Source organism: Tursiops truncatus, chromosome 12 (genome assembly GCF_011762595.2).
Source record: "Tursiops truncatus isolate mTurTru1 chromosome 12, mTurTru1.mat.Y, whole genome shotgun sequence".
NCBI classification, from domain to species: domain Eukaryota; kingdom Metazoa; phylum Chordata; class Mammalia; order Artiodactyla; family Delphinidae; genus Tursiops; species Tursiops truncatus.
This window is the reverse complement of record NC_047045.1, coordinates 15,151,095-15,178,443: the sequence shown is the minus strand read 5'-3', so window position 1 is coordinate 15,178,443 and position 27,349 is coordinate 15,151,095. Positions and strand designations below refer to the sequence as shown.

Sequence of the window (27,349 nt, the reverse complement as noted above, 5' to 3'; positions counted from 1 at the left end):
GCGGCGGCGGCGCGTGGCGGCAGACGGGTGCAGCACCGGGCACTCACGGCAGGACTTCCACCACCTCCTCCTCCCCCCGGGAGCTTTGACGGTACCTTCTCCTTCGCCCGGCTCGTCGCCGCCGCGGCGCCCCGACGAAGGGGAGAAGACGCAGCTGGGCCGCCGCCGTTAGAGGGGGCGCCGGCTGCCGCTCGCTCGGTCCGCCGTCGCCTCGGAGGTCGATCCTCCCGCGGGGTCTCCGCTTCCTCCTCCCAACGCCAGCGCCCGCTCACCGCCGCGATGGGGCTCCTGGACTCGGAGCCGGGCAGCGTCCTGAACGTGGTGTCCACGGCGCTCAACGACACCGTGGAGCTCTACCGCTGGACCTTGTCCATCACAGGTAAAGCTCTCCATCCTCGCCTGGCCCCGCGGAAGACACCAGCCCCCGGCCTCGGAGCGCCCGGCCCGGCAGCGCCCCCGCCCCCTGTGGCTGTTGGGATGCTGCGGATCCGAGGAGGTGCCGGGCGCGGAGACCGCGCTAGGGCACTGGTTAATCTGATCCGAACGTTAATTCTTCCCCCTCCCCTCGACGCTTGCCCGGTTTTCCTCTGAGCTTCCACCATCTCTCGTCAGGTTCTCGGATGCAGGAGCTGGCATTTCAGATGGAGTCTGTGCTGCTGAGAGCTCGGCGCAGGCCCGCCCCACCCTGTGGTCCTACATCTTCCGAGCTCTGACACTTCTCTTTTGCACAGGGATCATTTTTAACATTTAGCAATATTCCGTCGGTGAGATGGCTCGGGAGGGCAGAGGGCCCAGTGGTCGCTGTCCTTTTGCTTTTTTTGGCCTCCTGGTTGCTTTGACACATCTGCTAATAGTTTCTTGTCTAGCTCGTCCATCTAGAATATAATTTGGAATGAAAAGTCAAAAGCCATTGTTCGGCTCCTTGAACCTTGGAGGAGGTTAGTTTCCGAGGCTTTTTCAACAACAGATAGGCTTGAAGTGATTGTCTGTGATGGCTTTGCGCAGTGCAGTGCGGTCAGGGGGAGGGAGAAGGTTAAAACACCGGGAAAGAAGTAGGGAATCTTTAGGAAAGGGGTCTCTACAGCAGCACCTAGAGGTGGTCCCAGAAGCCTACACGTATACAGTTGTCTTAAATTGGCAAACTTTTCCCTTTCAGTGTTGCAGTTTGACAGGGATGGTTAGTTGGCTGAGCTAGGCAGCTTTTCTAAGGGGAAGAGTTGTGCTAATATGTTATTTTTATATTTTACCATTTGTTTTCTTCATTTACTTAAGTTACTTTTGGGTTTAAAGCATTTACAAGTTTTTGAAATAAACAGTTAAGCTAACAGGATTTTAGAAATGATCTTATGTTTTGCCATTTCCAGTCCTTTTGCAGTATTGCCCTGCATCCCAGCGGCGGAGGAGGTTAACCTTACATGTTAGGACTGTGCCTCCCTTCCCAAGGAATGGAAATATATTCCTATAGTTTGGTGTTCGTTGTTAGAGTCAATGGGACAGTGGTTACAGCATGAACACAGTACAATACATGGGATATATGTCGTGGAAAAAAAGGTGTGCTGGAATTATTTATGTGTGAGACAAAATGATTCTTTGGCATTGATATGGCTTTAACTTCTTTAGCAAAGTGTATTCTTTTTCAGAAGATCTCAAGTTTGACCTTGAGAAATAAGCTACTTATTTAGCTGTTGCACTTGCAAATGGTTAAAAAGCACTTTTTAATGGAGTCGTTCCTTTTTAAGTCTCTCTTCTATGTAGTGTATGCTGAGGTTATGCTGCTATACCTACAAAAACTGGGAAAGATGTATCCTTCCCTTCATCTCTGTGATTTTGGTTATTTAAACATTGTATCAGGGTTTCCCACGACACAATTGTACAGAGCTGAACGTCAGGCAAGCTCTTTGGCAGATAATTGCACTTTGCATGCTTCAGAGTTGAGGCCTCGTCAAGGTCCTCAGATCTCCATATAGCCAGCCACACCCAGGAGTTCTCATTCCTGTCTGTCTTCCCTTCCTACCTCAGAGCTTTCCCACCTCTGGAGTCGCAGAGCAACTGACAGCAAAGGTAGAATATGCCTTTCTGTGATGGTTAATTCCTTCCTAATGATGCTTGTATAAAAAAAATCACAAATGAAACGGGAAGCTTTGTGCACTTGCCTCATGTGAAAGCTGTCCACGAGCCTGTGAAGGGCAAATAATATAATATTGAGGGCCAAGCCGGAGTAGTGAGAGTAGCCACTAGAACGAAGTGACCTCTCACTAGCAGATCAGAGGGAAGGTATTCACCCATGCTCTGGCTATCCACTTACGAAACCTGAGACTGCTTCCTTGCTTCCTGTAATGAGCTACCTAGTGTAGGTAGATGGTATTTCTTAGCCAACTTAGAGGCTTAGTGGGTTCTACCTTGCTGCTGTGTAAGAGGGCTATTTCAGACTCAGGCAGAATAGGTCTGCCCCACTCTCCGGTCTTTGATTCATTTGCACTACTCTGATTCCAGGAGGATCTCCTTGCTATAGTTTCATGAAAATCTGGGTGAAGGAGTTTCAAAGTAGAAAAGTAGCTTATGAGATGAGGCTGAAGAAGAAGTCGATGAGTCAGAGGGGAAGATAAAAGTGGGCAGAGAGAAAGATGGTGTTGAGAAATAGCTGTGAGTATGGTTAAAGAATGCAGATCATTCAGGGAGAGAAAGAAATGAGCAAGGCTCTGTGCCCTTGAGTGCTTTCATCCTCACACTGTAGTTGTGTGCTTCTTTGTTTCTGTTTTTTCAGTTCATTAAATACTTCTCTCCACTGAGGTTTCTGCCTAAGTGTAAAGTTAAGTGTAAAGTTTTCTGCCTAACTCTTATCTACTTTGGACTTTCAGAACAGGAATAGTTACACATTTGTAGAGTACATTTGATGAGCCCAAAGGTTTTTGCCCTAGGGCAGTTTCTGCAAAAATACCATTTTGCGCTGTTATATCAAATGGTGGTTTTTTTTAAATAAATTTATTTATTTATCTTTTCTTTTTTTATTTTTGGCTGCATTGGGTCTTCGTTGCTGCACACAGGCTTTCTCTAGTTGTGGTAAATGGGGGCTGGTGGCTTCTCTTGTTGCTGGTCATGGGCTCTAGGCTCGCGGGCTTCAGTAGTTGTGGCACATGGGCTCAGTAGTTGTGGCTCACAGGCTCTAGAGCGCAGGCTCAGTAGTTGTGGCACACAGACTCAGTTGCTCCGCGGCATGTGGGATCTTCCTGGACCAGGGCTCAAACCCATGTCCCCTGCATTGACAGGTGGATTCTTTACCACTGCAGCACCAGGGAAGTCTCCCAAATGGTGGTTATTTAATAAAACATGTCCAAAGCAATGTATAAAAATTGGGCTTGGGCTTCCCTGGTGGCGCAGTGGTTGAGAGTCCACCTGCCGATGCAGGCGACACGGGTTTGTGCCCCGGTCCGGGAAGATCCCACATGTCACGGAGCGGCTGGGCCCGTGAGCCGTGGCCGCTGAGCCTGCGCGTCTGGAGCCTGTGCTCTGCAACGGGAGAGGCCACAACAGTGAGAGGCCCACGTACCGCAAAAAAAAAAAAAAAAATTGGGCTTTTCAGAGACACATATCTAGCAAATACAGACTATGTCCCACAGTGTATAAACACAAAGTATTACTTTTACTACATCATTAATACATTGGAGTCAAAACTTTGAAAGAGCTGTACTTTTAGAAAAACAGCAAAAATAAATTTTCCCTTCTCTATATTATATTTTTAGATATTTTGAACAAGCAAGTGAGTCTTGCTTTATAATATATAGGAAACTATAGACTGGTATAGGACATTTTTATACCCGTTGGTGGCATGAGAGTAGGTACTCTGATGTCATTGTGTTTTTTTCTTCTATTTTTTCACTTTATGAGTACATTAAAATTATTAGGACTGGGGTCCTAGGCTCAAAGTGTACATCCATTCAAGAAGAATTGTATGTAAAATTTGAAAACCAATGAGTCTTAATACCCCCAACTTATTAATACCCACTTGTACCCGAATTGTACCTTATATTTTCCGTTGCATTTATTATTTTAATAAATACTTATTAGTACCATTTTGTGTAACTGACATTAACATAGAAACATCCTAGAAAGTTAGTAGCCAGCATGCCCACAATAAGGCCAGATGTCTCTTGAACTACCATATTTCTTTTTGACCACATGTTTTTTTTTTAAATTATTTTAAACTTTTTATTTTATGTTGGAGTATAGTTGATTAACAACGTTGTGATAGTTTCAGGTGTACAGCAAAGTGATTCAGTTATACATATACATGTATTTATTCTTTTTCCAATTATTTTCCCATTTAGGTTACATAACGCTGAGCAGAGTTCCCTGTGCTATACAGTAGGTCGTTGTTGGTTATCTATTTTAAATACAGCACTGTGTACATTGACCACATGTTTTTAAACAGCCATTGTTCTTGGAGTATGTTTGTACATGCATGTGTGTTTGGTGGGGGACTTTGACACTGCTCTCTGTTCACACATATGGCCCCCTAGACTTGGGTGAAAAATGAGTGTCTACTTGGGAGTTGAAGTTAGAGCATGAAAGGCCAGTCTAGCTGGCCTTACCCTCACTTTGGAGCGGCAGAAGGGAGAAGGGGATGAGTGGTTCAGGAGGAGGGAGGACTCCTGTGGGATGATGATGAAATTCAGAAGCTAGGCTTGTATAATCTTTCCTTCTTACCTCATCACCTGCCACTGTGCAGGCACAGTTCTGGGCTCCGGGGAGAGAATGAGGACACTCGGTCACCGCCCCATGCAGCTTACGGCCATTCCACCTTCCTTGGCATCATGGTCTGAAGGCAGTGTGATCAGAGTCAGAGTCAGGCCTAGTTGGGGCCTAGGGAAGGTCAGGAGATTGCTTCTCTACCCTCCTCATCTCCACTTCTACTTGTACTGCAGTCTTGAGTCGTGAGAGGAATGTACGGGCTCTGCCTTTAGATTATTTTAGCTGTTTCACCACGTGAAGTTCATGTGGGTACTGTTGGGGAGAGTATTTGAAAGGTCGACTAAGGAAAGGGGTGTCAAAACTAAAAACCCATGGAAACTGGGAATGAGTTTAAGGGCCAGTGAGTCAGCCTGGCTTGCGAGGGGATGTTTAACTCAGCTCAGATAGGTAGGGTCTGTCCCACAGATTGCCGGGCCCCAGAGGAGCACGGGTCTTTAATATCATCTATTATAGTTACGTTGGTTTTGTTATTTGTCACAGTTAGAGTTTTTTTATCTACGCTATTATCTAAAACAGATTTTTTGTTTGGCCTAGCCTGGAAACTCACTTACCATTCTCAATGTTTCTTTGAGAAAAGACATTCTAAGTTCTAGGCAGTTAATTAAAGACAAATATGTGGAACGTGTCCATCTTCTAATGTGGGATCTCCCTTAGGCAGCATTTTCAATGGGGTCCTGGTCTTATCCTTCCTTCATAACCTCCCTGAAGCCTCTAGGAGGTCCCTGCCATTTTAGGGTTGTTTGTTTGTTTGATTCTTGTTACTTTTTCCCTCACCAGTGGTTTTTGGTGGCAGACTCCTGGATTCTAATGTCTGATGCTCTTGTCCATTCCCCAGCAGCATGTAGCAAAGCATCCAATCACAGATGGAATTCCAGAAGGGGAAAACAGTGCAAATTCTAAAACTAGTGTCAGGACACAGTTTTTTTTTTTTTTTTAGCGGTACACGGGCCTCTCACTGTTGTGGCCTCTCCCATTGTGGAGCACAGGCTCCAGACGCGCAGGCTCAGCGGCCATGGCTCACGGGCCCAGCTGCTCCGCGGCATGTGGGATCCTCCCGGACCGGGGTACGAACCCGTGTCCCCTGCATCGGCAGGCGGACTCTCAACCACTGCGCCACCAGGGAAGCCCCCAGGACACAGTTTTATACAGTTAGATTCTTTGGGTTAGGGAAACAAGGTTTTAAGAATTACGTAGATAGTTATATCAGGCAGTGCTTTTGTGATCTTAAGTGCCACAAAGAAGTTGATCATCCTTTTAAAATTCGATGTTTTATTTTTTTTGTCCTATGATAATGTCATTAGTGAATGATTTAATATTATTAACATAAGTATTATTTTACATTTATTGAGTCACTTATTATTTTGAATTAGACATATATTAGCACATACAGAAGAGTTGGGTAACAGAAGCATCTGTCTTTTCTCGTGCTACATGGCTCTTTTTTCTTTTTCATTATTAGGACGTTTTTCAATTAAGGTGCTGTTGTTTTATTTTACCTTAGAATGAGACTGTATTAGAATATATATTTAAAAAATCATATGGGTTTTGACTTTTAGAAAAGAGAAGGGAGGAAGAAATACATGGCCTTTCAAAACCAGTTTCCAGCTCGCCGTTCTAACTTGGTCAGTCAGCACTTCCCTGCCCACAGACGTGCAGCTCTAGCCAACTTGGATAACTCACCCGTGAGTAAAACGTGTGCACGTCTGCTTGACGTCCCTTATCACACTGCCCTTGCCTTTACTGCCCTTTCCCCTGGCTCCTGCCACACGTGCCCGTCACCAAGACCCTCCCGGCTCAGTCTCCCTCCCACACGGAGCCTTTCTCCGTCGTGGTACCCGGAGCAGCTCATTGCTGCATCTGATCCCATCATCCTAAACAATTGCTCATGTACATCCTTGTGCTGTTCCTTCTGGGACTCTGTTGTCTTGTACTGTTTTAACCTTCATTATTATTTATCTTTTCACTTTGTATTTTTCTCCCCAACACTAGGAAGTGCCCATACATTTGTTGATTTGATACAACCCTCTTAATCCAGTATAATTTCAAATAGTGATATATTCTGGTTGCTAAATACTAATAAGGTTTTGGGCTACACTAAATTACAGAGAGTTTTAAAAATGATCTTTATCATTTTTAAAGGTAGTCATAAATTCAGTTGATGTTGACTAAATTTAATGAAGGAATCAAACCATTAAATCACTTAGCACGAAATACTTTCAAGAGATATAAAATCAGATGTAATTCTTCCTCTCTCTTCATAGTCTGTGCGGAAGCCTTGTGATGTGTGTGGGAGTGAGGAGGGCAGCCTGGTGTAGGGGATGGAAAAGATCCTGGACTTGTGTTTAGATGACCGAGGCTTTAGCCCCAGATCTGCCGCTAATTAGCCGTGAGAGTTTGGGGCTGTCCCTTTGCTTTTCCAACTCAACTTTTTTCATCTCTTAATTGAGTTGAATTAGGTAATCTCTAAGGTCTCATCCGGCTCTTAAATTCTGCATATAGATGGAAGTTTAAAAAATTCTTTAAATAGGTAAAGCAATTTCAAACAAACATATATTGATAAGTAATTGAAAAACCACATTCTGTGCAACAATGCCAATCTTTCCCAGCAAGACTGTTACTGGTGCTGCCCAAGTAGTGAAAATAACAGATTCACATTTAGTCCTCTTTTGGGCTTCCGTGGTGGCGCAGTGGTTGAGAGTCCGCCTGCCGATGCCGGGGACACGGGTTCGTGCCCCGGTCCAGGAAGATCCCACGTGCCGCGGAGCGGCTGGGCCCGTGAGCCATGGCCGCTGAGCCTGCGCGTCTGGAGCCTGTGCTCTGCAACGGGAGAGGCCACAACGGTGAGAGGCCCGCGTACCGAAAACAACAAAACAAAAACAAAAACTATTTAGTCCTTTTCACTGTCTCTTATCTGCTCCATAGGAAATAGTTAAAGGAATAGAAAAACAAAGGGATACGGATATTTAAGCACCTGTTTTGACAGAGCACTGTGCTTGTTGCTATAATTCTGTACCCATTTAATGATACACACATTCCTTGAACAACCCAGAGTTAACTATTTTGTCAAAAATAATAACAGTAACATTAGAGAATAAGTTTATTATTCTGCAGGTGGTTTCATGGTCTTGGGCATGGCCAAGGGCAAATTATTACATTTTTACATGGTCTTGGGCAAATTATTCCTGATTCTTTGGGGCTCATATTTCTACCTGTACAATTAGAAGGTTTGAGACTACATGTTCTCTTAAGGCCATTTTATTGAATCCTTGTAATAACTCCTAAAACAATGGCTTAGATAGTCTAAACTTAATCTTTATATTTTTTTTCTATAGAACATAAAAATTACTGATGGTAATTTTTCTTTAATTTGGTTTAACTCTTCTCTTGGGACAGAGGAGGATTTAGTGGTTTGATTATTGTCAGTAATAATGACAGTGCTGACACGTATTGAGCTCTTATTCTGTGTCAGACACTATACACGCAGTGTCTTATTCCTCCCAACAACCCTGTCATCACCCGTAAGGCCAGAGAGACTAGGTAACTTGCTGAGGCTTATTCAGCTGCTAAATGAGGAAGCTGGGGTTGTCAGGTTGCTAGTCTGACTTGAATGCCCATATCCAGAACCTAGGGAACTCCTCTAGGTCAGGAAGAAAAGGCCTGGAAGACATCGAAGGGCTTGACTCTTAGCAGGAGGGGCTCAGATGATCCCTGACGTAGGACACACCTGTGTGGAGGCATGGGTGCAGAGGGAACGGGATGCAGCGGAAGGAGGGCTTTGCGGTGTCCACGTGTGCTGGGAACTCTCCCATTTAACCATCGCCCATCAACCCTGTGAGATGGTTATTATTTCCTCATTAAAAAGAAGAGGGGAGAACAGTTGACTCTCCATCCATAGCGTCTGTCGCCCACCCCATCGCTTTCAAAACACCTTACTTTCTTGGTCCTCACAACATCATTTTCTCTTTTCCTTCCTCTCTGGTTGCTTCGCAGCCACGGATCCCACTCTTCCCTTAAGTGTCCCCCAGGGTTCAATCTTTGTTCCTTTTATTCTCTCATTCTATGCGCTCTTTCCCTTGTGACCTGAACTTCTGCTGGGGTTCTCACTGCCGGTGACTCTCTTGTGCGTCTGCAGCCCTGGCAGTCATCTGCAGTTCCAGAGCCTACTGGATGCCTCCACCTAGGTGTCCCATGAGTGCTTCAAACACAAGCTGTTTAAAAATGCACCTGATCGGACTTCCCTGGTGGTGCAGTGGTTAAGAATCCGCCTGCCAATGCAGGGGACATGGGTTCGAGCCCTGGTCCGGGAAGATCCCACATGCCGCGGAGCAACTAAACCCATGCGCCGCAACTACCGAGCCTGCGCTCTACAGCCCGTGAGCCACAACTACTGAGCCCGCATGTCACAACTACTGAAGCCCACACGCCTAGAGCCCGTGCTTCACAACAAGAGAAGCCACTGCAATGAGAAATGAGAAGTCCGTGCACCGCAATGAAGAGTAGCCCCCACTCGCTGCAACTAGAGAAAAGCCCGCGTGCAGCAACGAAAACCCAGTGCAGCCCAAATTAAATAAATAAATTTTAAAAAATGCACCTTATCATCTCCTTCCAGATCTGTTCCTCTTCCTTTATGCTCTGTCCTGGATCCATGACTTTACCATCTGTGCCACCAGGCAGGTCAGAAATCTGGGGGTAATCCTGAACTTTTCTTTCACTCTCACCTCTCACGTCCATGTCAGCCACCACGTCTGTAGATTGTGCCCCCGTGACTTTAATATCTGCCTATCTTTTCCATCACCAGTGCAGCCCCCGAATCCAGGTTTCCCTCATTTCTTGCATTATAGTGGTCTCCAAGGCTGGCTGCCCGTCAGCATCACCAGGGGAACAGTAGATACTGGGGTGGAGCCTAGGAATCTGTATTTTTAACAAGCAGATGATCCTTCTGCGGGCAGCCTAGCAACAGACAGATACCTGAGAACCACTGATCCAGCTGGTTTCCCTGCCTTTCCCCTTCAGTCCATCTCCCACTGCCTCCGTGATGATCTGCTAAAAGCCGAATGTGGTCTCCTGTTTCTAACCAATGAAGCATCTCCCCTTTATCTACAGGATAAGTTCCAGCGTCTTCAGCATAGTTTGTGAGACTCTCCCAGGTCTGATCTGACCTGTAAATCTCTAGTCATTTCCTGCCATCTTTGCTTGTACATATGCTGTACCTCAGGCCTGCTTAGTTTACAAAATAAGTGCCTTATCTCTTCATTTGGGGCTCTTTATACATACGGTTCTCTCTGCAAGAAAGCCTTCCGCCCTCCCTGTCTGCTTGGCAAGCCCCTCCTCTTTTCTTCAAGGAGCAGTTCAGATGTCAGCTCTGGAAGTTGCCCTCGTCGCCTCTCTCCTGCTCTGCCACTGTTCTCAGACTGGCCTCTGACATTGCTGTCATCGTCCTGCAAAGCAATTGATTTTTCATGTCTGTCTCAATAGCTGGCGAATTCTGAGAGGTCTGTCTCAATAGCTGGCGAATTCTGAGAGGTCAGGGGCCAAATAACCTGTTGCAAATCACTTAGCTCAAAAAGGATGGAGGGTCTGACTTGAAAAGCTGTTCTGTATACCATGCTGGATGATTTTAAGATATAAATCAGGTAAGGAATAAAAGACTCTTGGTGGAGGGTGTTCAAGGGAAGCCCCACTTCAGATGGACCATTTTTCCTCCCATTTTTAAAATAAAGGTGTAAATTTATACATGATAAAATGAACTCTTTCCGAGGATCAGTTCGTGAGTTCTGACAAACGCATACGGCTGTGTAACCATTCCATGGCCTTTTAACATGGATAAAATTGTGTGATTGCTATCCAGGCTAATGTTTGTAAATAAATCAGTCCCACTGGGCGTGAGCTTTATGAAACAGTCAAAATGTTCTAAGTGGAAACTCTTTCCTGAGAAAGAAGTTAACTCTTAAGGGTCTGGAAGGTTAAGGTAATGTGTCTTAGTAATTCTTATTATTGAAATAAAGTTTCTTGTTCCTAAACTTGATTTGCTATAATATTTAGCTTTAGGGTTGCTTAACTTTAAAACTCAGAGAGGGAACTCATTACCAAGGGAGACAGCTTTCCTACTTACAGAAGAAGAGACCCCATGGTTAGAAATTTTCTGAACTTAGGCGTAATTTATTTCCCTAAAGCTCTTCTCACTGGCCCTCTGGCAATAGAGCACAAGTCTGATAGCTCTTTAGTATTTGATGAGGCCTCCTTGGTTCAGGCCAGGCATCCTCGGTCCTTCCCCAGCATTTAGTGTCACGTCTCCCAAAGCATCACGATCCTGGACCAGGTCTGCCAGATGCACCACCCGTGAAAACGTGCGCCTTGGTTTGCTTATCTCTTGTCCTTCTTTCCGCTAAGAGGACTTTTGTAGGTCCCTCTTGTTTTCTTTCTCCTGAAGGAACATGACTGACAGGCACAATTCTATTGGAAAATTTTCTTTAAACCTGTAATTTAGGAAGAAATTGATGGGAGCATTTCTCCCTTAGAATGAGTGGGCATGGTGACTGAGTGGTCCTGGAGGAGCTGTTGGGCCACAGGAGGCTTTTTGCTCCACCTTCTCCAGCAAGTCTCTTGGCCTCTCTGCATCTCATTTTTGAGACAAAGGGATCATTTCTAAATCTAAAATTCTACACATCTGATTTAGATCAAGGCTTCCGTGCAACATGAAAGGCTTAAAATTGTTACTAAATAGGCTCAAAAATAAGAGCAAAATCATCAAGATATGAAGGCACAGACCTGTTGATAAACATATTAATAATATGAAATATAGAGAGAAGACAGTTTGGCAAACAGATCGACTGGAGTCCAATTTGTATTTCTACCATATTGATTCCCCCACACCCCCACCAAAAAGAAGAGTTTTTCAAAGAGAGAATTCCCAAGAGTGTTACGTGAAACCCATTTGAATCTCGGTATTCCTTGATGACAGAATTTGACTTCGGTGGTGGCGGGAGGGATAGGGTTTCAACAGAAGTTTTCTTTTTTTTTTTTTCCTAATAAATTCATGGTATGGAATCCCACCCATAACTGTGTAGGATTAGGGTATTGACAGTGTACCAGAAATATATCTTCTTTTACTCTAATATGCCTAATCTACATTTGGATTCCGTGTAACTCAAATGAATAGAGGATTTAATTTACCTTCAAAAGGTTATTAAAAAAAATAAACACCAAACTCAGGAGGAGAGGTCAGACTTATGGTTACCAGAGGTGGAAGGTGATGGGACGGGGCATTGGAGGAAGGGTGGTCAAAAGGGATAGACTTCTGGTTATGAGATAAGCACTAGGGGTTCGGTGTACGACGTGAGGACTGTAGCTAACACGACCGCGTGGTGTATAGGAAAGTTGTTAAGAGTAAATCCAAGAGTTCTCATCACGAGGAGGAAAAATGTTTTCCTTTTTCTCTTCTTTCTTTTCTTTTTATTTTCTCTATGTGAGAAGACGGATGTCAGCTGAACCTCTTGTGGTCATCATGTCACAGTCTATGTGAATCAAACCAGCAGGCTCTATGCCTTAAGCTTATACAGTGAGGTATGTCAGTTGTTTCTCAATAAAACTGGAAAAAAGCCAAAAGAAAAAAGTAAGCAAGTGCACACATCTTTCTTAGAAGAAAGGCAACGTATAAAAAATGTCATTTAAACATTGGTGTTAATGAGAAGCTGGATAATTCATTATTTTATATAAAATAGTTCATTATTAATATAAAATAGGTAAAGCTTCGGTACTCGTGGTTTTTCTTTACTGTCCTAATCTGCCATCACTTGTTTTTGGTTCGAGGCTTGGGGGACTGTTTAGTAATGGTGAATTTTCATATCATCGTTTGATACTATTGTGACCTACTCAGTCCTTCTTTTTCGTGGAAAAGGGAACACGTAAAAGAAGTGTAGGCTATCTTGTCAGATAGAAATATTAATGCACACAAATTCAGAAAGACAGATAACTGCAAAGACATGGAGAAATTTCATGCAAATGTTATCACAGAGTGGAGGTTGCTATTGTACTGTGACTCACGTTGCTGACGATGACTACAACTTCTGTGATAATCATTGGGGGTAGAAGTTTTGAGAGTTCTCTGACCCTTGTGAACTGGAGGGCTAATGTGAGGTGGATATGGTGTGAAATGTCGCCTTTTATAGGCTGGACATAGGGCTCTGTTAAGTGTTTGTCAAGTGAAGGCATGACCTGCACTGTTGGGTGTTGTGTTTTTTCTCTGGAGAAGGCAATGTGGTAAAGACATTGAGCCCCGTGGAGCACACATGCTCTCAGTACTGGGAGGGGGTGGTGTTGACTGACTCCAGGTTAAAGCTGTGAGCTGGCGTGGAGGAGGTTTGGGAAGAGCTGTGGGAAAGGGCTGCTGGGCTCTGAAGAAACCTCGACTATCAGTAACTGTACTGTTGGGTTTCACTGAAGGGATAGACAATAAGGGAGTAATATGAAAAAAAAAAAGATCTACTCCTCATTTATTCATCAAATAAATGTTCAGGCGCCTCAGCAGGCCTGGTAATACAAGAGCGAGATACCCAGCCCTGCCTTGAGGGAGATGGCATTTTAAGGAAGTTTACAGGACCATGTGATGCCCTGTAAGGGAACACGCGTGCAGGGACTCTGGCCGTGAGAGGTGGGTCCCCTGGCCAGCGGAAACTGCCTATTTTCTTGATCCAGTTTTCCTTACCTTCAATTCCATTCTTCCTCCTAATTGTTATTTTAAAAAGTAACAATTTTCAAAAGTTTTAAAAAAAAATCCCAATGGATCCCCTAGTTTTCTGATTCTCAAGGACGGTCCATGACGCTCTTGGCGTAGAGTCAGTTGGAACTTCCTAGAAAATGCAAAATCTTCCTAAAAATGGGCTGTACCCTGAGCTGCTGAGTCAGAACCTGCACTGTAACTGTGCCGCCAGGTAATTCTTCTCCTCATTAAAGTTGGAGAAGCACTAATCTAGTTCCCCTTCATCTCTCCGTCAGGAGATGAGGACCGATTATGCCCTTAAGGTCCTACCCACAGCTGCGGAGCTGGCGTTGAAACTCAGCCCGGCTGTTTACTGATGGAGCCTCCTGTGCCTTTTCGGATACGTCTGCTGCTCCTTGTCTGCTGCCGTCCACCTCTGTACCCTTCTCTTGGCCTCTGTCAGTGCTTCATCTCATCAGACCTTCAGCTTCTTACTTGTGTCTCTTTAAATACCTCTGTTGAAAACGTAAGGTAGATAGCTAGTGGGAAGCAGCCGCGTAGCACAGGGAGATCAGCTCGGTGCTTTGTGACCGCCTGGAGGGGTGGGATAGGGAGGGTGGGAGGGAGGGAGACGCAAGAGGGAAGAGATATGGGGATATATGTATATGTATAGCTGATTCACTTTGTTATAAAGCAGAAACTAACACACCATTGTAAAGCAATTATACCCCAATAAAGATGTTAAAAAAAAAAGAAAAACATATTGAGAATATTAAAAAAAAATACCTCTGTTGAGTGAGTTACTCATACTGTGCATCTGAAAGAAGAAGCTTATTTATTTATTCTTGATTTAGGGGAAAGTTTGGCCCCATTTCCCTAGTTTTTTCCTGCTTGCTGCTCAGAACTGCCTTTGAAGTCAAGAGGAATTCTGTGTGTATAAGAGTAAGACAGGGCTTCCCTGGTGGCGCAGTGGTTGAGAGTCCGCCTGCCGATGCAGGGGACACGGGTTCGTGCCCCGGTCCGGGAAGATCCCACATGCCGCGGAGCGGCTGGGCCTGTGAGCCGTGGCCGCTGAGCCTGCGCGTCCGGAGCCTGTGCTCCGCAACGGGAGAGGCCACAGCAGTGAGGGGCCCGCGTACCGCAAAAAAAAATAGTAATAATAAAAAGAGTAAGACATAATCCGTGATGTCAGAAATTATAGTCTCCTTACAGGTGGATTTATCTTCCTGTCTCTGTTACATAGATTCTCTCATAACAGAGTCCTTTTGCTCTTTGTATCCATGGGAAAAGTAGCATCTGCCCTCTCTCTAGTTTGTGGATGGAGGTGGAGCTCCCTGGCAGCTCCTTCACTAGTCACCTGAAGTACAGCCAAGCTTTAGGATTTAGGGGGTTTGTATTCGTTTTTTTTTTTCTATAATATAGAAAAATAAAGATCTAAGTCGATGAATACCCCATGTTTTAGGTTGGCTTTTGGCGTAGAAAGATATGGTCACAGAAGAATAATATGACAACAGTAAAGAAAAGGGAACAATCACTGGTAAGACCATAGCGGCACAGTGCCTTCAACAAAATCAGCCCCCCATCTTTTAAGTCACCCCCTCCTTGTAAGAGGATTACTCTCTCTCCTGTCTTTTAAGTACTTTAGTTTATTTTTAATTCTAGAATATGTTTTGATTTGAATGACAGAACCATAATTTCCATGAATAGACAGAGAGTAGGCCTTCTCTGTAAACGATACAGTAAAATCAGTTTTTCTGGGTTTTTTTGGTTGTTGTTGTTGTTTTCTTTCAAGTCACTATCCCACCCTTCTAACAACTCTTATTTTATAGAAACCATGGTTATTGTGTCACGCCCCAACTTCAGAAGCTATGTGATTAAATATTTTTGTATTTGTGTTTCATGTCTTGTATCTTATTTTCTGTTGACAGCATATAGAAACAGACTAATTTATTTTTAGGTAAAGTATTTTGAAAGACAGTTAACTTACCCAGAGCTATTTTGCATATATAGTTTTAGTAAAACTGACAGTTTAAATAGGGGGACATTGTAATGAGCAATTAAGTTAAATTCATTTAGTCTAGGTTTTACGAACTGGCTGAAAGATAAATTTTTTTTTTTTTACTTAAAAAAAAATATTATTTTCCTCAAAATAGAACATAGAAGTGTTTTGCATTACCAAGAATAAGCTAGACATTAGATTCACAACCTTTAAAATGCTGTTTAGCTTTTAGAAATATAAAAATTAACTTCAGTGTCCTTTTGTAATGTAAATTTTTGTCAACCTCATATTTCATCATCATGCTTCTCTTAGAAATGTTTTATTTGTGGCAAGATTCAATTATAAATTTGATGCAGGTTTGCATATTTGAATTTAAAAACAGTTGATTCATTTTAAATGAAATAATATGTTACATTATATATATATATATATACACACACACACATATGCAAGGTAAATGATTTATAGCTTTAGAGAAAAGTACTTAAGTTGGTTATATTCATGGGAAAAAAGGCAGACTCATGTTCTCAAGGAAAAAAAAATGAATATGTGGTTGCTGTTTAAGTTATAGAAATGTAACGATCTCTAACTTAATCCTCAACTTAATACACATATAACTGTACTTGTCTTCGATATCCAGAAATATTCCGGGGAACAGCTTCCATGCATGCTCCAGACCTCTTCATTTTACTAAGTTTTTCCTGCTTTCGGCATAGGATGGAGCAGCTTCCAAACTGTGCTAGTAAATTTCAGATGTTTAATATGAAAGTCAGATTTCTCCTTAAAGTATTTATTTTCTATGAAACCTTTGATTAACTTTTCATCCCAAGCCTCTTCTGAATTTTCAATGAGCTTTGTTTCTTCTCTCTGTTCTCAAGGTTCTCTGTAAAACATATAACGTGTGCCTTATGTAATGAAACTTCATTTTCAAAAGGTACTCCCAGGAATTGGTCGTTTCTTTGGTTTTTACGTCATGTATTTTTGTTGGGCCTCTAAGAATCTGTATTTGGTCAAATTAGGAAAACTAAGTTGAAACATTATGCTTCCTAATAAGTTCATTTTATAGAACATTTATTGTATAAGAAATTTTATGTTCTCTCTGTAGATAAACGCGTGGAAAATTGGCCTCTGATGCAGTCCCCGTTGCCTACGCTTTGTATAAGTACCCTTTACCTCCTGTTCGTGTGGCTGGGTCCAAAATGGATGAAGGACCGAGAACCTTTCCAGATGCGTTTAGCGCTCATTATCTATAATTTCGGGATGGTTTTGCTTAACCTTTTTATCTTTAGAGAGGTAGGTTTACTAAAGTTCACTTTATAATTCCCCAAGTCTATTGCAAATTAAAAAAGGAGAATGTGTAAAACTATCATTGTAATGTTGTGCCCTAAGATAAATGTTAGCTACTCTAAGAGTAAATTTTATGTTATTGACAGTTTTCATTTTTGGATAACAAAAATATGAAACATATGTAAAGTGTAAGACAGTTGTTAACAAGTGGGATTTTGAAGCAGACAGACTGGATTCTAAAATAACCCTTACTAGCTTTTCTGACACTGGAAGTTATTTAACTTTTTTGAGATTCATTTTCCCCATCTGTAAGATGGGCATAATACCTAACTTCTAGGGTATCAGAGATAAGTGAGATAATTTTTACATAGTGTTTGGAACATATTAAGCGCTCAGTAAATAGTTGTAGCTATATGTTTATAATTCTTATTCAGCAGTTTCAGGTTTGGTAACTGATGAAAATATGCAGATGTAGAATACCAATCTCAAGTTTAAATCCTATTACGTAGTGTAATTGTATTTTATGTTGGAACTGAAGTGAGTTAACTGTTATACAGCTGTTGCTACTAACCACTGCCCACCTTTCTGGGCAGCAGCAAATCCTTCATGGCATTTTGAAAGAAAATCCTAAAGGCTGGATTGGCACAGCCATTTCTTAAGTTGTAAGAGTGAAAGGAATTTGTTTTCCACGAGACTCCTCATTAATGTTCTGTATGAACCCAGAGTACTGGACTGGTGATGCTAGGGAAAAGAACAGTATGCTCCTTTTTTTTTTTTTGCGGTACGCGGGCCTGTCACTGTTGTGGCCTCTCCCGTTGCGGAGCACAGGCTCCGGACGCGCAGTCCCAGCGGCCATGGCTCACGGGCCCAGCCGCTCCGCGGCATGCGGGATCCTCCCGGACCGGGGCACGAACCCGTGTCCCCTGCATCGGCAGGCGGACTCTCAACCTGCGCCACCAGGGAAGCCCAAGTATGCTCCTTTTAAAAAACCTTTCTTTAATTGACAACTTAGCCTACAGAAGCTCAACTTCATAAAAAACTTTAACTTCTTTGGATACCTTACCCAATTTGTTAGATGCAACCCACTCTGGTTCAAGACTAGAAATCCGTGCAACTCTTGCTGCATATGATGAATCACAGTTTCTCAATATTACGAGATAGAGAGTCTCTGTCTCAGTCCAAATGTCACATGTCATTTTAAATTTAGATTTCAATTTTAAAATAAATTGACAGATAGTAAATTTTAGAAATTCCAACATATTAAATGTTTAATGCATTGAAAAATTTTAAGACCCTATTGCTTTTAAAAATATTTTGCAAGTTTGCATATTGTAGGTAGTGCTTATACATGCTGTATCTACTGAAACTTTACTCGAAATATTCTTGCCTTTTTCCAGCTATTCATGGGATCATATAACGCAGGATATAGCTATATTTGCCAGAGTGTGGATTATTCGGATAATGTTCACGAAGTCAGGGTAAGTACCTTAAAAACACTGTTAATCAGTAGAAGTTGGTTTAATATTGTAGTCCCTAGTCTGTGAAAAACATTCCTCAGTATAGTGGTAAAAGTGTACTGGATTGTTTCGAGTCAACAAAGCTATGCTTTTTTTTTTTTTTTTAATGCTTTTTTTTTTTAAGTACATAATTGAAAATCTGTTTTCATCCCTCCAGTATCTTCTCTCGTTTGGTGATGTGAGAGTGAAGGTGTGTTGGATTACTAAAACGCAGTACTCAAAAAAATAAAAAAAGAAGTTCCATGTATAGTATAAAGATGATGTTTTAGATTTTTGTTTTTCGGTCAAGAATAGAAACTCTTAAAGAAAGCTGAATTCATTTGTTAAGAAAGCCTGAGGAAAACGAACATCTTATAAACTATGTACTGTTTAGTAAATTAAGCACAGCACAACTTGTATAGGTATAAACTCAGTTTTTATCATCTTTGCAGAAAAGTAGACTAGTGATATAGTGTTATCATATTGTACTTTGCAGTCACCTGCATCAGTAAATTATCTTACTTTATTAACTATTTATTGAACTCCTCTTGTGTGCTATGGTTCATATTAAACATTACATATACATAAAACATTTATATAGCATATATAACATGTTATATGTATGTGTGTGTTTTATGTTACATGTAATATATGTATTAATATAATTTGTAGTAGCTGCCCTTGGAAAAAAGTAGCTCTTTAGCATTGGGGTTGGACAATATAAATAGCAGTATTCATCAAGACCCAGCACCAGATTGCTTTCATGTAGTTACCATTTTATGTCTCTGTCTTCATTTCTCTATTGGGAGATATAATGCGCCGATGAAAGAAAAATCACCCCTCTTGGTTGTCATGTTGGTTTTATTCATTGAACAAATGTGTATTGAACATGTGCTGTATGCAGATAGTGTGAGGGGGCCCTGGGGACCCAGGTGGAAAGGCAGATAGGATCCCTGCCTTTGTGGAGCTGACATTCTAGCAAAGGTGGGAGAGGCAGACACTAGTCATGTAAACAAATGGTTAACAAGAACCTAAGACCCGTGATGCAACTGAGAGGGAATGAGAGGAGCCCCTTTATACAGATTTGTTGGCTAAGGTAACCTCGCTAGAGAGCCTCTCCCTGGGTGGAGCGCTGACTCTGGTCTTGCTCAGGCCAGGGGAAGGAAAGGGAAAAGCGCTGGGCTTGCTTTCTCTGAGGAGTGAACCTAGGTAAACCCCTTGGACGAAACAACATGCTAACATTTTGGGGATAAAGTTTTAAAAATACCACTCTGGTCATTGTGAGCCTACCATCCTGGCATTCATAAATCGTCAGTTCTTTAAAAATTGAGAATGGACTTGAGGATATGGGGAGGGGGAAGGGGAAGCTGGGACAAAGCAAGAGAGAGGCATGGACATCTATACACTACCAAACGTAAGGTAGATAGCTAGTGGGAAGCAGCCGCATAGCACAGGGAGATCAGCTCAGTGCTTTGTGACCGCCTGGAGGGGTGGGATAGGGAGGATGGGAGGGAGGGAGACGCAAGAGGGAAGAGATATGGGGACATATGTATATGTATAACTGATTCACTTTGTTATAAAGCAGAAACTAGCACACCATTGTAAAGCAATTATACTCCAATAAAGATGTTAAAAAAAAAAATTGAGCTATTGTGAGAACTGAAATCAAGTAGGAGAAAGAACCAGAGCGGCAGCAGATTGCATTTGAAAATTTCCTGGCTCTCTCCTCCTAATATGAGATGTGGCAGAATAAGTGTTTTACCCAAAGACTCATTTTTGTATCCATTGTTATGTAGCCAAGAAGGATCTCTTCACTTTGATGTAGCTATTCAGTTTACAAACTAAAGAGAAGGATTATTTATTACTATTCATGAGTTGTGGCTAATTTAGAGGCCCAGGTGGGGGGAGAAATAAGACATTATCTCTTCCCTTCTAGATAAAGTTTGCTGCACCAAAATGTTATACTTTAAAGTACTAACATAATAGTGAATACTATAGTGTTGCCATGAGAAATTCCCTATTTCAAGCCTATTTTCAAACAACTTTATCATTTTCAACAATATTATTACTCAAGCAAATTCAGTAAATAATTCTCAGTTTGTAAATACAATACTAATTTTCCTTTGACCTTTCTCTTTCTTCTTTGCCTACACTTTAAAATTGTCATTTTGTTTTTCAAAAGCAAAAAGCCAAACCCAGACAGACAAAAACCCATGGCATCCAACAGGTGCAGGCATAAAATGAGGAAGGTCTCTATCAGCTGTGAAACACCTAAGCCTGGCTGTGAGTGCATCTGCCAAACCCCTGACCCGCAGAGGTGTACGAACAGATTTCAGTTACGTACCGCTGCCTTTGGTATTTGTACATAGGACACGTCATAGAAAATACTTGACATAAAAAAGATGAATTGAGGTTACTATTTTAGTAGGATCCTTGGAAAATATTTTAAAACATACATACAGAGGTCACCTCTCACTGGATCCTAGGATCTTGAATCTCAGCATGTAATGTAATCTTTCTGCACCATCTGGTGTCTTAATTAGAGCCCAGGAAAAGAAAAGACTTATTTATGTAAGCAGGATTATATTTATGACCTAAGAAATATTTGTTGTGTGTGTGTGTTTGTTGCAATTTATCATTTTAAAGATGTTACTGCCTAATAAAAACTGTGATTAAGTATTCTGTTGCATATTAACATATGTGAGAGAGAGAGAGACAAGACACTCACAGAGCCCAGTTGATACCCGAGCACACTTGCAAGCATCTCTGAGGTATATAGGCTAGGCATGAACAAGTGAAATACCTTTACCAAGTAAATATCTCAGTTTCTCTACCATGTTGAAAATCACAGCAATGTGAAAGTGTTTACAGCTCTGCATTCAGCAGTTGGGTACTGGTGACATCCAGCTATGGAACAGACTGAAAATTTTCTCTGAACTGTTGGCACTGTGTAGATATAGATTTGGACTCTTTCTTTCCCATTATTTTCCCTGTGAATAGATGCCTAGGTTTCACACCCACTTAGACAAAAATGATTCTGTGCCTCCTACATTTTGTGCAGTGAAGATTGTTTAGGACTTAGAATGTGTAGAAAACCATGTGATAGTGTCATTCTGGTGTTTGTAAAATGCTTTTTTCCCTTTCTTTCTACAGATAGCTGCTGCTCTGTGGTGGTACTTTATTTCTAAAGGAATTGAGTATTTGGACACAGTGTTTTTTATCCTGAGGAAGAAAAACAACCAAGTCTCCTTCCTTCACGTATATCATCACTGTACAATGTTTACATTGTGGTGGATTGGAATTAAGTGGGTCGCAGGGGGACAGGGTGAGCATTTTCAGGAACATATCCCCAGGTAGTAAATTATGTAAATGTGGAAGATGGAAAGTAGTGAGAATTTGACTTGGTCTATAATTTAATTTACTTTCATGGTTAATTATTTCTGTGTTAATTTCACTTTAAAGAAATTTGAAGACAGCAAAGCTTTAGCTTTTTATCTGTGACTACTTTCACACCTACAGATTTACCCCAGAGATAAGCATAAACGAATCCCAAACATAGCAAGTTATATTTTGATAGGGAACAGTTCTAGTGGTTCTGATCCAGAGGATACCAAGATACAGCTTCTCAGTCTGAAGGCTTTGTCTCCTCTCCAAGCCCAAAGCCCACTCCTGCTGTCAGACAGGCCCAAGTGCACCTGTTGGTTCTTACTCAAAGGAAATTGTGTGTAGCCTTCTCAGTGTTGCAGAGAATCTGAATTCACGGTTTGGCCAAGGTCTGCCTCCAGCTTTTCAGATGCCTGTACATTGGAGATGATTCACATCATTGAGCTGTAAACAGACCATTCCTCTGTTTATAGTATTATATACTGACTTGTACCTCAGGGTACAAGTCAGTATATAATAGTACAGTTCACCTTGCTACCTTCCATTTAAAACTATTTAGGAAACTAAGAAATAAGTACTATTTTGTTGTAGCTATGTATATCAGCACATGTAAAGGCAATAATGAAACATTTACAAATCTGCTTAAACAATTATATGTACCATGACTTTTTCTCCCCAAGAGTAATAGAATGCAAAGTAATACTGGCAGTAGTTCTGTATTGGGGCCTACTTAACCACTGGAGTACCCTCATTTGAAAACTTGCCACTTTGAAAGTCCTTTGCATTTGAAGGACACCCTTTTTTATTTATATGGTGAAAGCCTGAGTCTAAACTTTAAAAATACTTGGCATGATCTGAAGAGAAGGCTTTTCCATTAGAACTATTTTACAACTTTTATTCCTCATCTGTACTCAAGATTAAATGTTGGAAAATAATGTAGATTCATTTATTTTATGTCTAAATGGTTTATCACCTAATACAGGTTTCCGTATCTTGTAATTAATTACCTCTGTTTTTCTAAAGCATTTTTCGGAGCCCAGATGAATTCCTTCATCCATGTGATTATGTACTTATACTACGGGTTAACCGCCTTTGGCCCATGGATTCAGAAGTATCTTTGGTGGAAACGGTACCTGACCATGCTGCAGCTGGTGAGTTAAATGCTTCTAAAGTTTTTTCTGGTGAAACACTGAGAATGTTTGAGTCTAATTAATTCTAAAGTACTGAGTCGTTTTCAGCAATTTTCTGTTACCAAGCCGACTTTCTCTGTGCTCCAGCTATAGGAGTTGAGGCTGTTTGGTTCTGAGCTACCTGTTCATAGACCTAGTGGTCATGGCCACTCGTTTTTTAAATGTCCTTAAAAGACCAGACTCAGCTCTTGTCTAAGAGAAATATCCTTTAAACATATTTGTGAAATGGATGAGTAAAGACCTAAGCACACCACAAAGTACACAGACTCATTTATGATTAGAAAAATAATCTAACTTCTTTCTTAGGCTTTTTTTTTTTTCCACTTAAAATGTTACTACTGCCTCTCTTCATCCTGCCCTTATGTAAATTTTCTGTTGTCTATTCCATTTTTCCATCCTTGTGAACAGATCCCGTACGTTTAGAATATGAAAGTTGTAGGAAAGGCACAGAGCCAAGGAAGGGGTGGGGTAAAGGAGGGGACGAAGGGGGACTTCCCTGGCGGTCCAGCAGCTTCCACCACAGGGGACATGAGTTCCATCCCTGGTTGGGGAACTAAGATACTGCATGCCTCATGGCACGGCCAAAAAATTAAAAATTAATTAAATTTAAGAAAAGGAAGGGACCAAGGACCAGAGAACTCTTAATTCCCCGACACACACTCATTAGCGAGCAGAGCTCGGTATTCTCAAATGCTAGTCTTCAGAGCAGGCAGTTCTCAGCACCTACCCCCAGTAGGACTTCTTGTAGCATCTGGGTGCATCAGTGCAACCTTCCAAGCCAAGCACTAGCCCAGTAGCCAAACTGGAAATCCAAAACCAACCTGGTAGCTGTTCTTAAGCCTTGGCATTTATTATAATTTGCTTTAATCATAGCACGTACACAGTTCTATCAGTGTACAGTGGAATCACATTTGGAAAGATTATTCATCTCTGCTTTAAGTTTCTAAACAATAGGCTAACCAAACAGGAAGCACAACCTTTGGGAAATGCTGGGTGTGCAGGATTCATCTGTAAGTAAAGTGCTACAGGAAGCTTCCTCCAGTTTTTGTGTAAGCCATTTATATAGTTTGTGTAATTCGTTTCTCTCAGTAATTATTAGATGGTCCCAAGAAAATGAGGAGGTGACAAAACTCACGTGAACTCTCCATCTCTGCTTTGCTGGAGCCCGCACCTGACTGTCCTTTAGCGATTCCGCCCCTCACACTCACCCTTCTTCTGTGATGCACGTCCTAAAAACCATTGTGAAATCAAGTTCTTAAAATCTGGATTTTGCCATGGAAAACTTTTAAAGTTTTTTAGTCTGATAGAAATTTGGGGCTTAACATGGGATAAATTTTAAAACTAATATTTAATATAGTAATTAATATTAATAATGCTGTCCTTTAAAGAGAAACCACAATTGCCCTTTCCAAACAGGATGTTAATTTCATGAAAGGTAGTGTATTTCCAAGCGAGAAGTTCTCACAACAGTTAATCATGTATGTTAATCTTGTAAAAAGCTAACCCTTGTTAATACCATGGAATTCATAACTCTTGAGAACCATTCACTCTTTTTACACTTATTTTCAAATATCTACAAAATTTTACCAAAAAATCTTAGTCTTTAAAGACTTGTGTCCCTTCAAATGCATATTTACCTGTCTGCTATTCTGTAAGAAACAAGTACTGAACCACTTTGATAAGCTCATTTTTAGAAGTATATGTACCGGCTTGCTGACAACTTTGTGGAAAGAAATCAGTCAAAAATATGGGAGGAGGGCTTCCCTGGTGGCGCAGTGGTTGAGAGTCCGCCTGCCGATGCAGGGGACACGGGTTCGTGCCCCGGTCGGGGAAGATCCCACATGCCGCGGAGCGGCTGGGCCCGTGCGCCATGGCCGCTGGGCCTGCGCGTCCGGAGCCTGTGCTCCGCAACGGGAGACGCCACAACAGTGAGAGGCCCGCGTACCGCAAAAAAAAAAAAAAAAAAAAAAAAATGGGAGGAAAACAAAAATTGAAGAGCCTATATAGTACCACTACTTTACTCTCTTAGGCCACTGATATTCCCTCTCATGAGGTAAAATTATTCAACATTATGCAAAAAATAATTCCTCGAGCCCAGACACCAGGCCAAGGGCTCGGGAATCATGGAGACCAACGCAGAGCCCCGCCCTCAGTTGTACCCGGGTGGAGAGGTGGACAGTCCAGAAGTCAGCAGATGCAAAAGACACAATTCCTATGAAACGAAAAAACCCACACAAAACAGAACCCTTCGGTTAAAGGGATGGAGGTACCCTCTGGGTGGAGGTACTTGAGTCTTAGCAGGAAGCCCTAGCTGAGGACATGTCATTTGAGCAGCAGCCTGAGTAAGGAGGAACCAGAGAACTCTTAAGCCTTGGACCGTGGGGCGACGGCATGGGCCTGGCTCAGCCGCACAGAAGATGCTGAGGTCGTGACGAGCTGCTTGCTGCCCACAGTAAACGTACCTGCGCTGTTTTGTTTTTCAGATTCAGTTCCACGTGACCATTGGGCACACAGCGCTGTCCCTTTACACCGATTGCCCCTTCCCCAAATGGATGCACTGGGCTCTCATTGCCTATGCAGTCAGCTTCATATGTCTCTTCCTAAACTTCTATGTTCGGACGTACAAAGAGCCTAAGAAAGCCAAAACTGGAAGAACAGCTGCGAATGGTATTTCAGCAAACGGTGTGAACAAATCAGAAAACCACCTAGTGGTAGAAGATGGAAGAAAGCAGAAAAATGGAAAGGCAAAAGGAGAGTAAAGTGAACTGGGCCTTACCTGGTGTCGACAGCGAGGAAGCTCCCACTTCACATACGATTTCAGGGAAACCAGAAGCAAATGAGGGTTTGGGGATAGGGAGAAAAAGACAAACGTGCTCTATGTATTAGTGACCTTTAGATTGAGTAAAGTGTTAAATACAACACCCAGATGTTTTATTTATGAAGTTTTTATTTTAAACATTTTTTTTATTAGCCTTGATGTTGTCAGACCAAAGCAATCATCACGTGACTTTGGAGGCCCCTCTCCCTGTTCATATTCATGTGTACAATGTATGAGAGTTTTCATGTCTCTTCATTCTTCAGACTGATAATCACAGAAACATGGTCTTTATGCCTTTTTTTTTGGCTAAATTGCTACTTACCTACTGATGAAAATCAGTTACCTTCCCTCTTCTGGTCCCAAACTGGAAACGCAGCTACTTTAAAACGTGCACGTTTGAATTCATTTGCTGACTGGAGTGGTCAAATCTCTCCACCTCTAGTCTGAAGATACCCTCTTGGTTGGAATTAAATTTTAAAAATCTGATGATCTCTGTAGACTCTTAGAGGCTTGATGATGATGGTGTTGGGGAAAATAAGAATTACAGTAAAATCCTGCCCGGCGACTCAAAGGTCACCGTGACCTGCAGCACAGATCACTGTGGGAAACAATTTTTGTGATGAAAAGGCAGCCTTTCAATACTCCTGTTACTACCAGATATATATGATAAACATTAAGGTTATTGTCTGATTGGAACATGAAACAACTCATGTCTCTATTAGTAACATCATAGTTACATTTATGTGCTGTTAGAAGACAGTATGTTGATTTTTATCAGGCTTTCCTTGTTTTGATTTGTGGCTGTTACCGATTTTTCATATGTGGAAATATACCTACCTCTTCTGTTGGAAAGAACAGTTAAAATTAAATAAATTTTAATTAAAAAATCAAGGAGTCCTCTAATGTAGATTTTAATATTAACTTTCAAATTCACTAACACTGTTTTGTGTTTTTTTACAAGTAGTGTCCAGCAAGCTTCTCTGTGAAACTATCCTTCTCTTTTAACGTGTTTAATTTTGGAGTGATACTTTTCTTGTGACAAAGTTGCAAGATCTTATCTGTAACTAGATATGAAGTGTAAACCCATTTTGGTGCAATATTCTTGACTCCTTGGTGCTAAAGATCATTAAATTCAGTGCTTGATGGTTACAAAGTGTTAATTGCTAAGACATAAGATGAACACGAAAGTGAGAGTAGCCAGAATCAGAAAATGAAATTTGCTGTTTACAAAGGAAGTGTTTCATGTAATATAAAAAAACAACTGGAAATTCACTAGGAAAGAACTTGCACCCTGTCTTATTACATAGGTTAAATTGCTAGTGGGTATCGCAGAGGGATCGTTCGAGAAAATGTGACCAAAAAGAAAAAAAAAAAGGCATGAATATTTCTAAGTATAAGTATCTTTAACATGTCAAAACTGCATGTGCAGGATGTAATGCTGTTTGTGCAGAGTATTTCAGAATATTTTGTAAACCAGAAAATATTTATTGTGCATTAAAATTACACTCTTTCCCCCCAAGGCATGCAGACATGAGAATTACAGACAATTTGCCGCGTATATAATAGTTTGGTCTAAGAGGATTCAACACTTTTGTTTTTGCTGCTCAGTGTGTAATGACTAGAGATGTGTAAATCTTTGTGAGCTTTCTGTACTGGTTCCCCAGAGCTATTCCTTCCCTGCTACCTGATTTCAGCACAATAAATATACTACTGCTGTGGGAAAAATGA

At 41.7% G+C, this 27,349-nt stretch overlaps 1 protein-coding gene across 7 annotated transcripts; it reads left to right on the top strand.

The window, feature by feature from the left end:
• ELOVL4 (ELOVL fatty acid elongase 4) lies at positions 1–27,349 on the top strand. Of its 7 annotated transcripts, XM_019929336.3 has the most exons (8): positions 1–379; positions 6,306–6,431; positions 10,256–10,382; positions 16,552–16,739; positions 18,131–18,211; positions 21,383–21,554; positions 22,637–22,764; positions 25,287–27,349. In XM_019929336.3, the coding sequence occupies exons 3-8, from the start codon at positions 10,361–10,363 to the stop codon at positions 25,560–25,562; spliced, it is 867 nt and encodes a 288-aa protein (XP_019784895.1). In that variant the 5' UTR covers positions 1–379; positions 6,306–6,431; positions 10,256–10,360; the 3' UTR covers positions 25,563–27,349. The 7 variants fall into 7 exon arrangements, with proteins under 7 accessions (XP_019784895.1, XP_019784896.1, XP_019784894.1 ...); XM_019929337.3 differs by lacking the exon at positions 6,306–6,431; XM_019929341.3 differs by lacking the exons at positions 6,306–6,431; positions 10,256–10,382 and adding an exon at positions 12,223–12,312 and having other exon boundaries at positions 6–379.

Bases quoted from the DNA above. Each gene is read 5' to 3' on its own strand.
- ELOVL4 (XM_019929335.3), top strand. From the start codon at position 280: ATGGGGCTCCTGGACTCGGAGCCGGGCAGCGTCCTGAACGTGGTGTCC. The intron at 18,212-21,382 runs GTAAGTACCTTA...TTCTTTCTACAG, and splicing joins ATAATGTTCACGAAGTCAGG to ATAGCTGCTGCTCTGTGGTG. The intron at 21,555-22,636 runs GTGAGCATTTTC...GTTTTTCTAAAG, and splicing joins GTGGGTCGCAGGGGGACAGG to CATTTTTCGGAGCCCAGATG.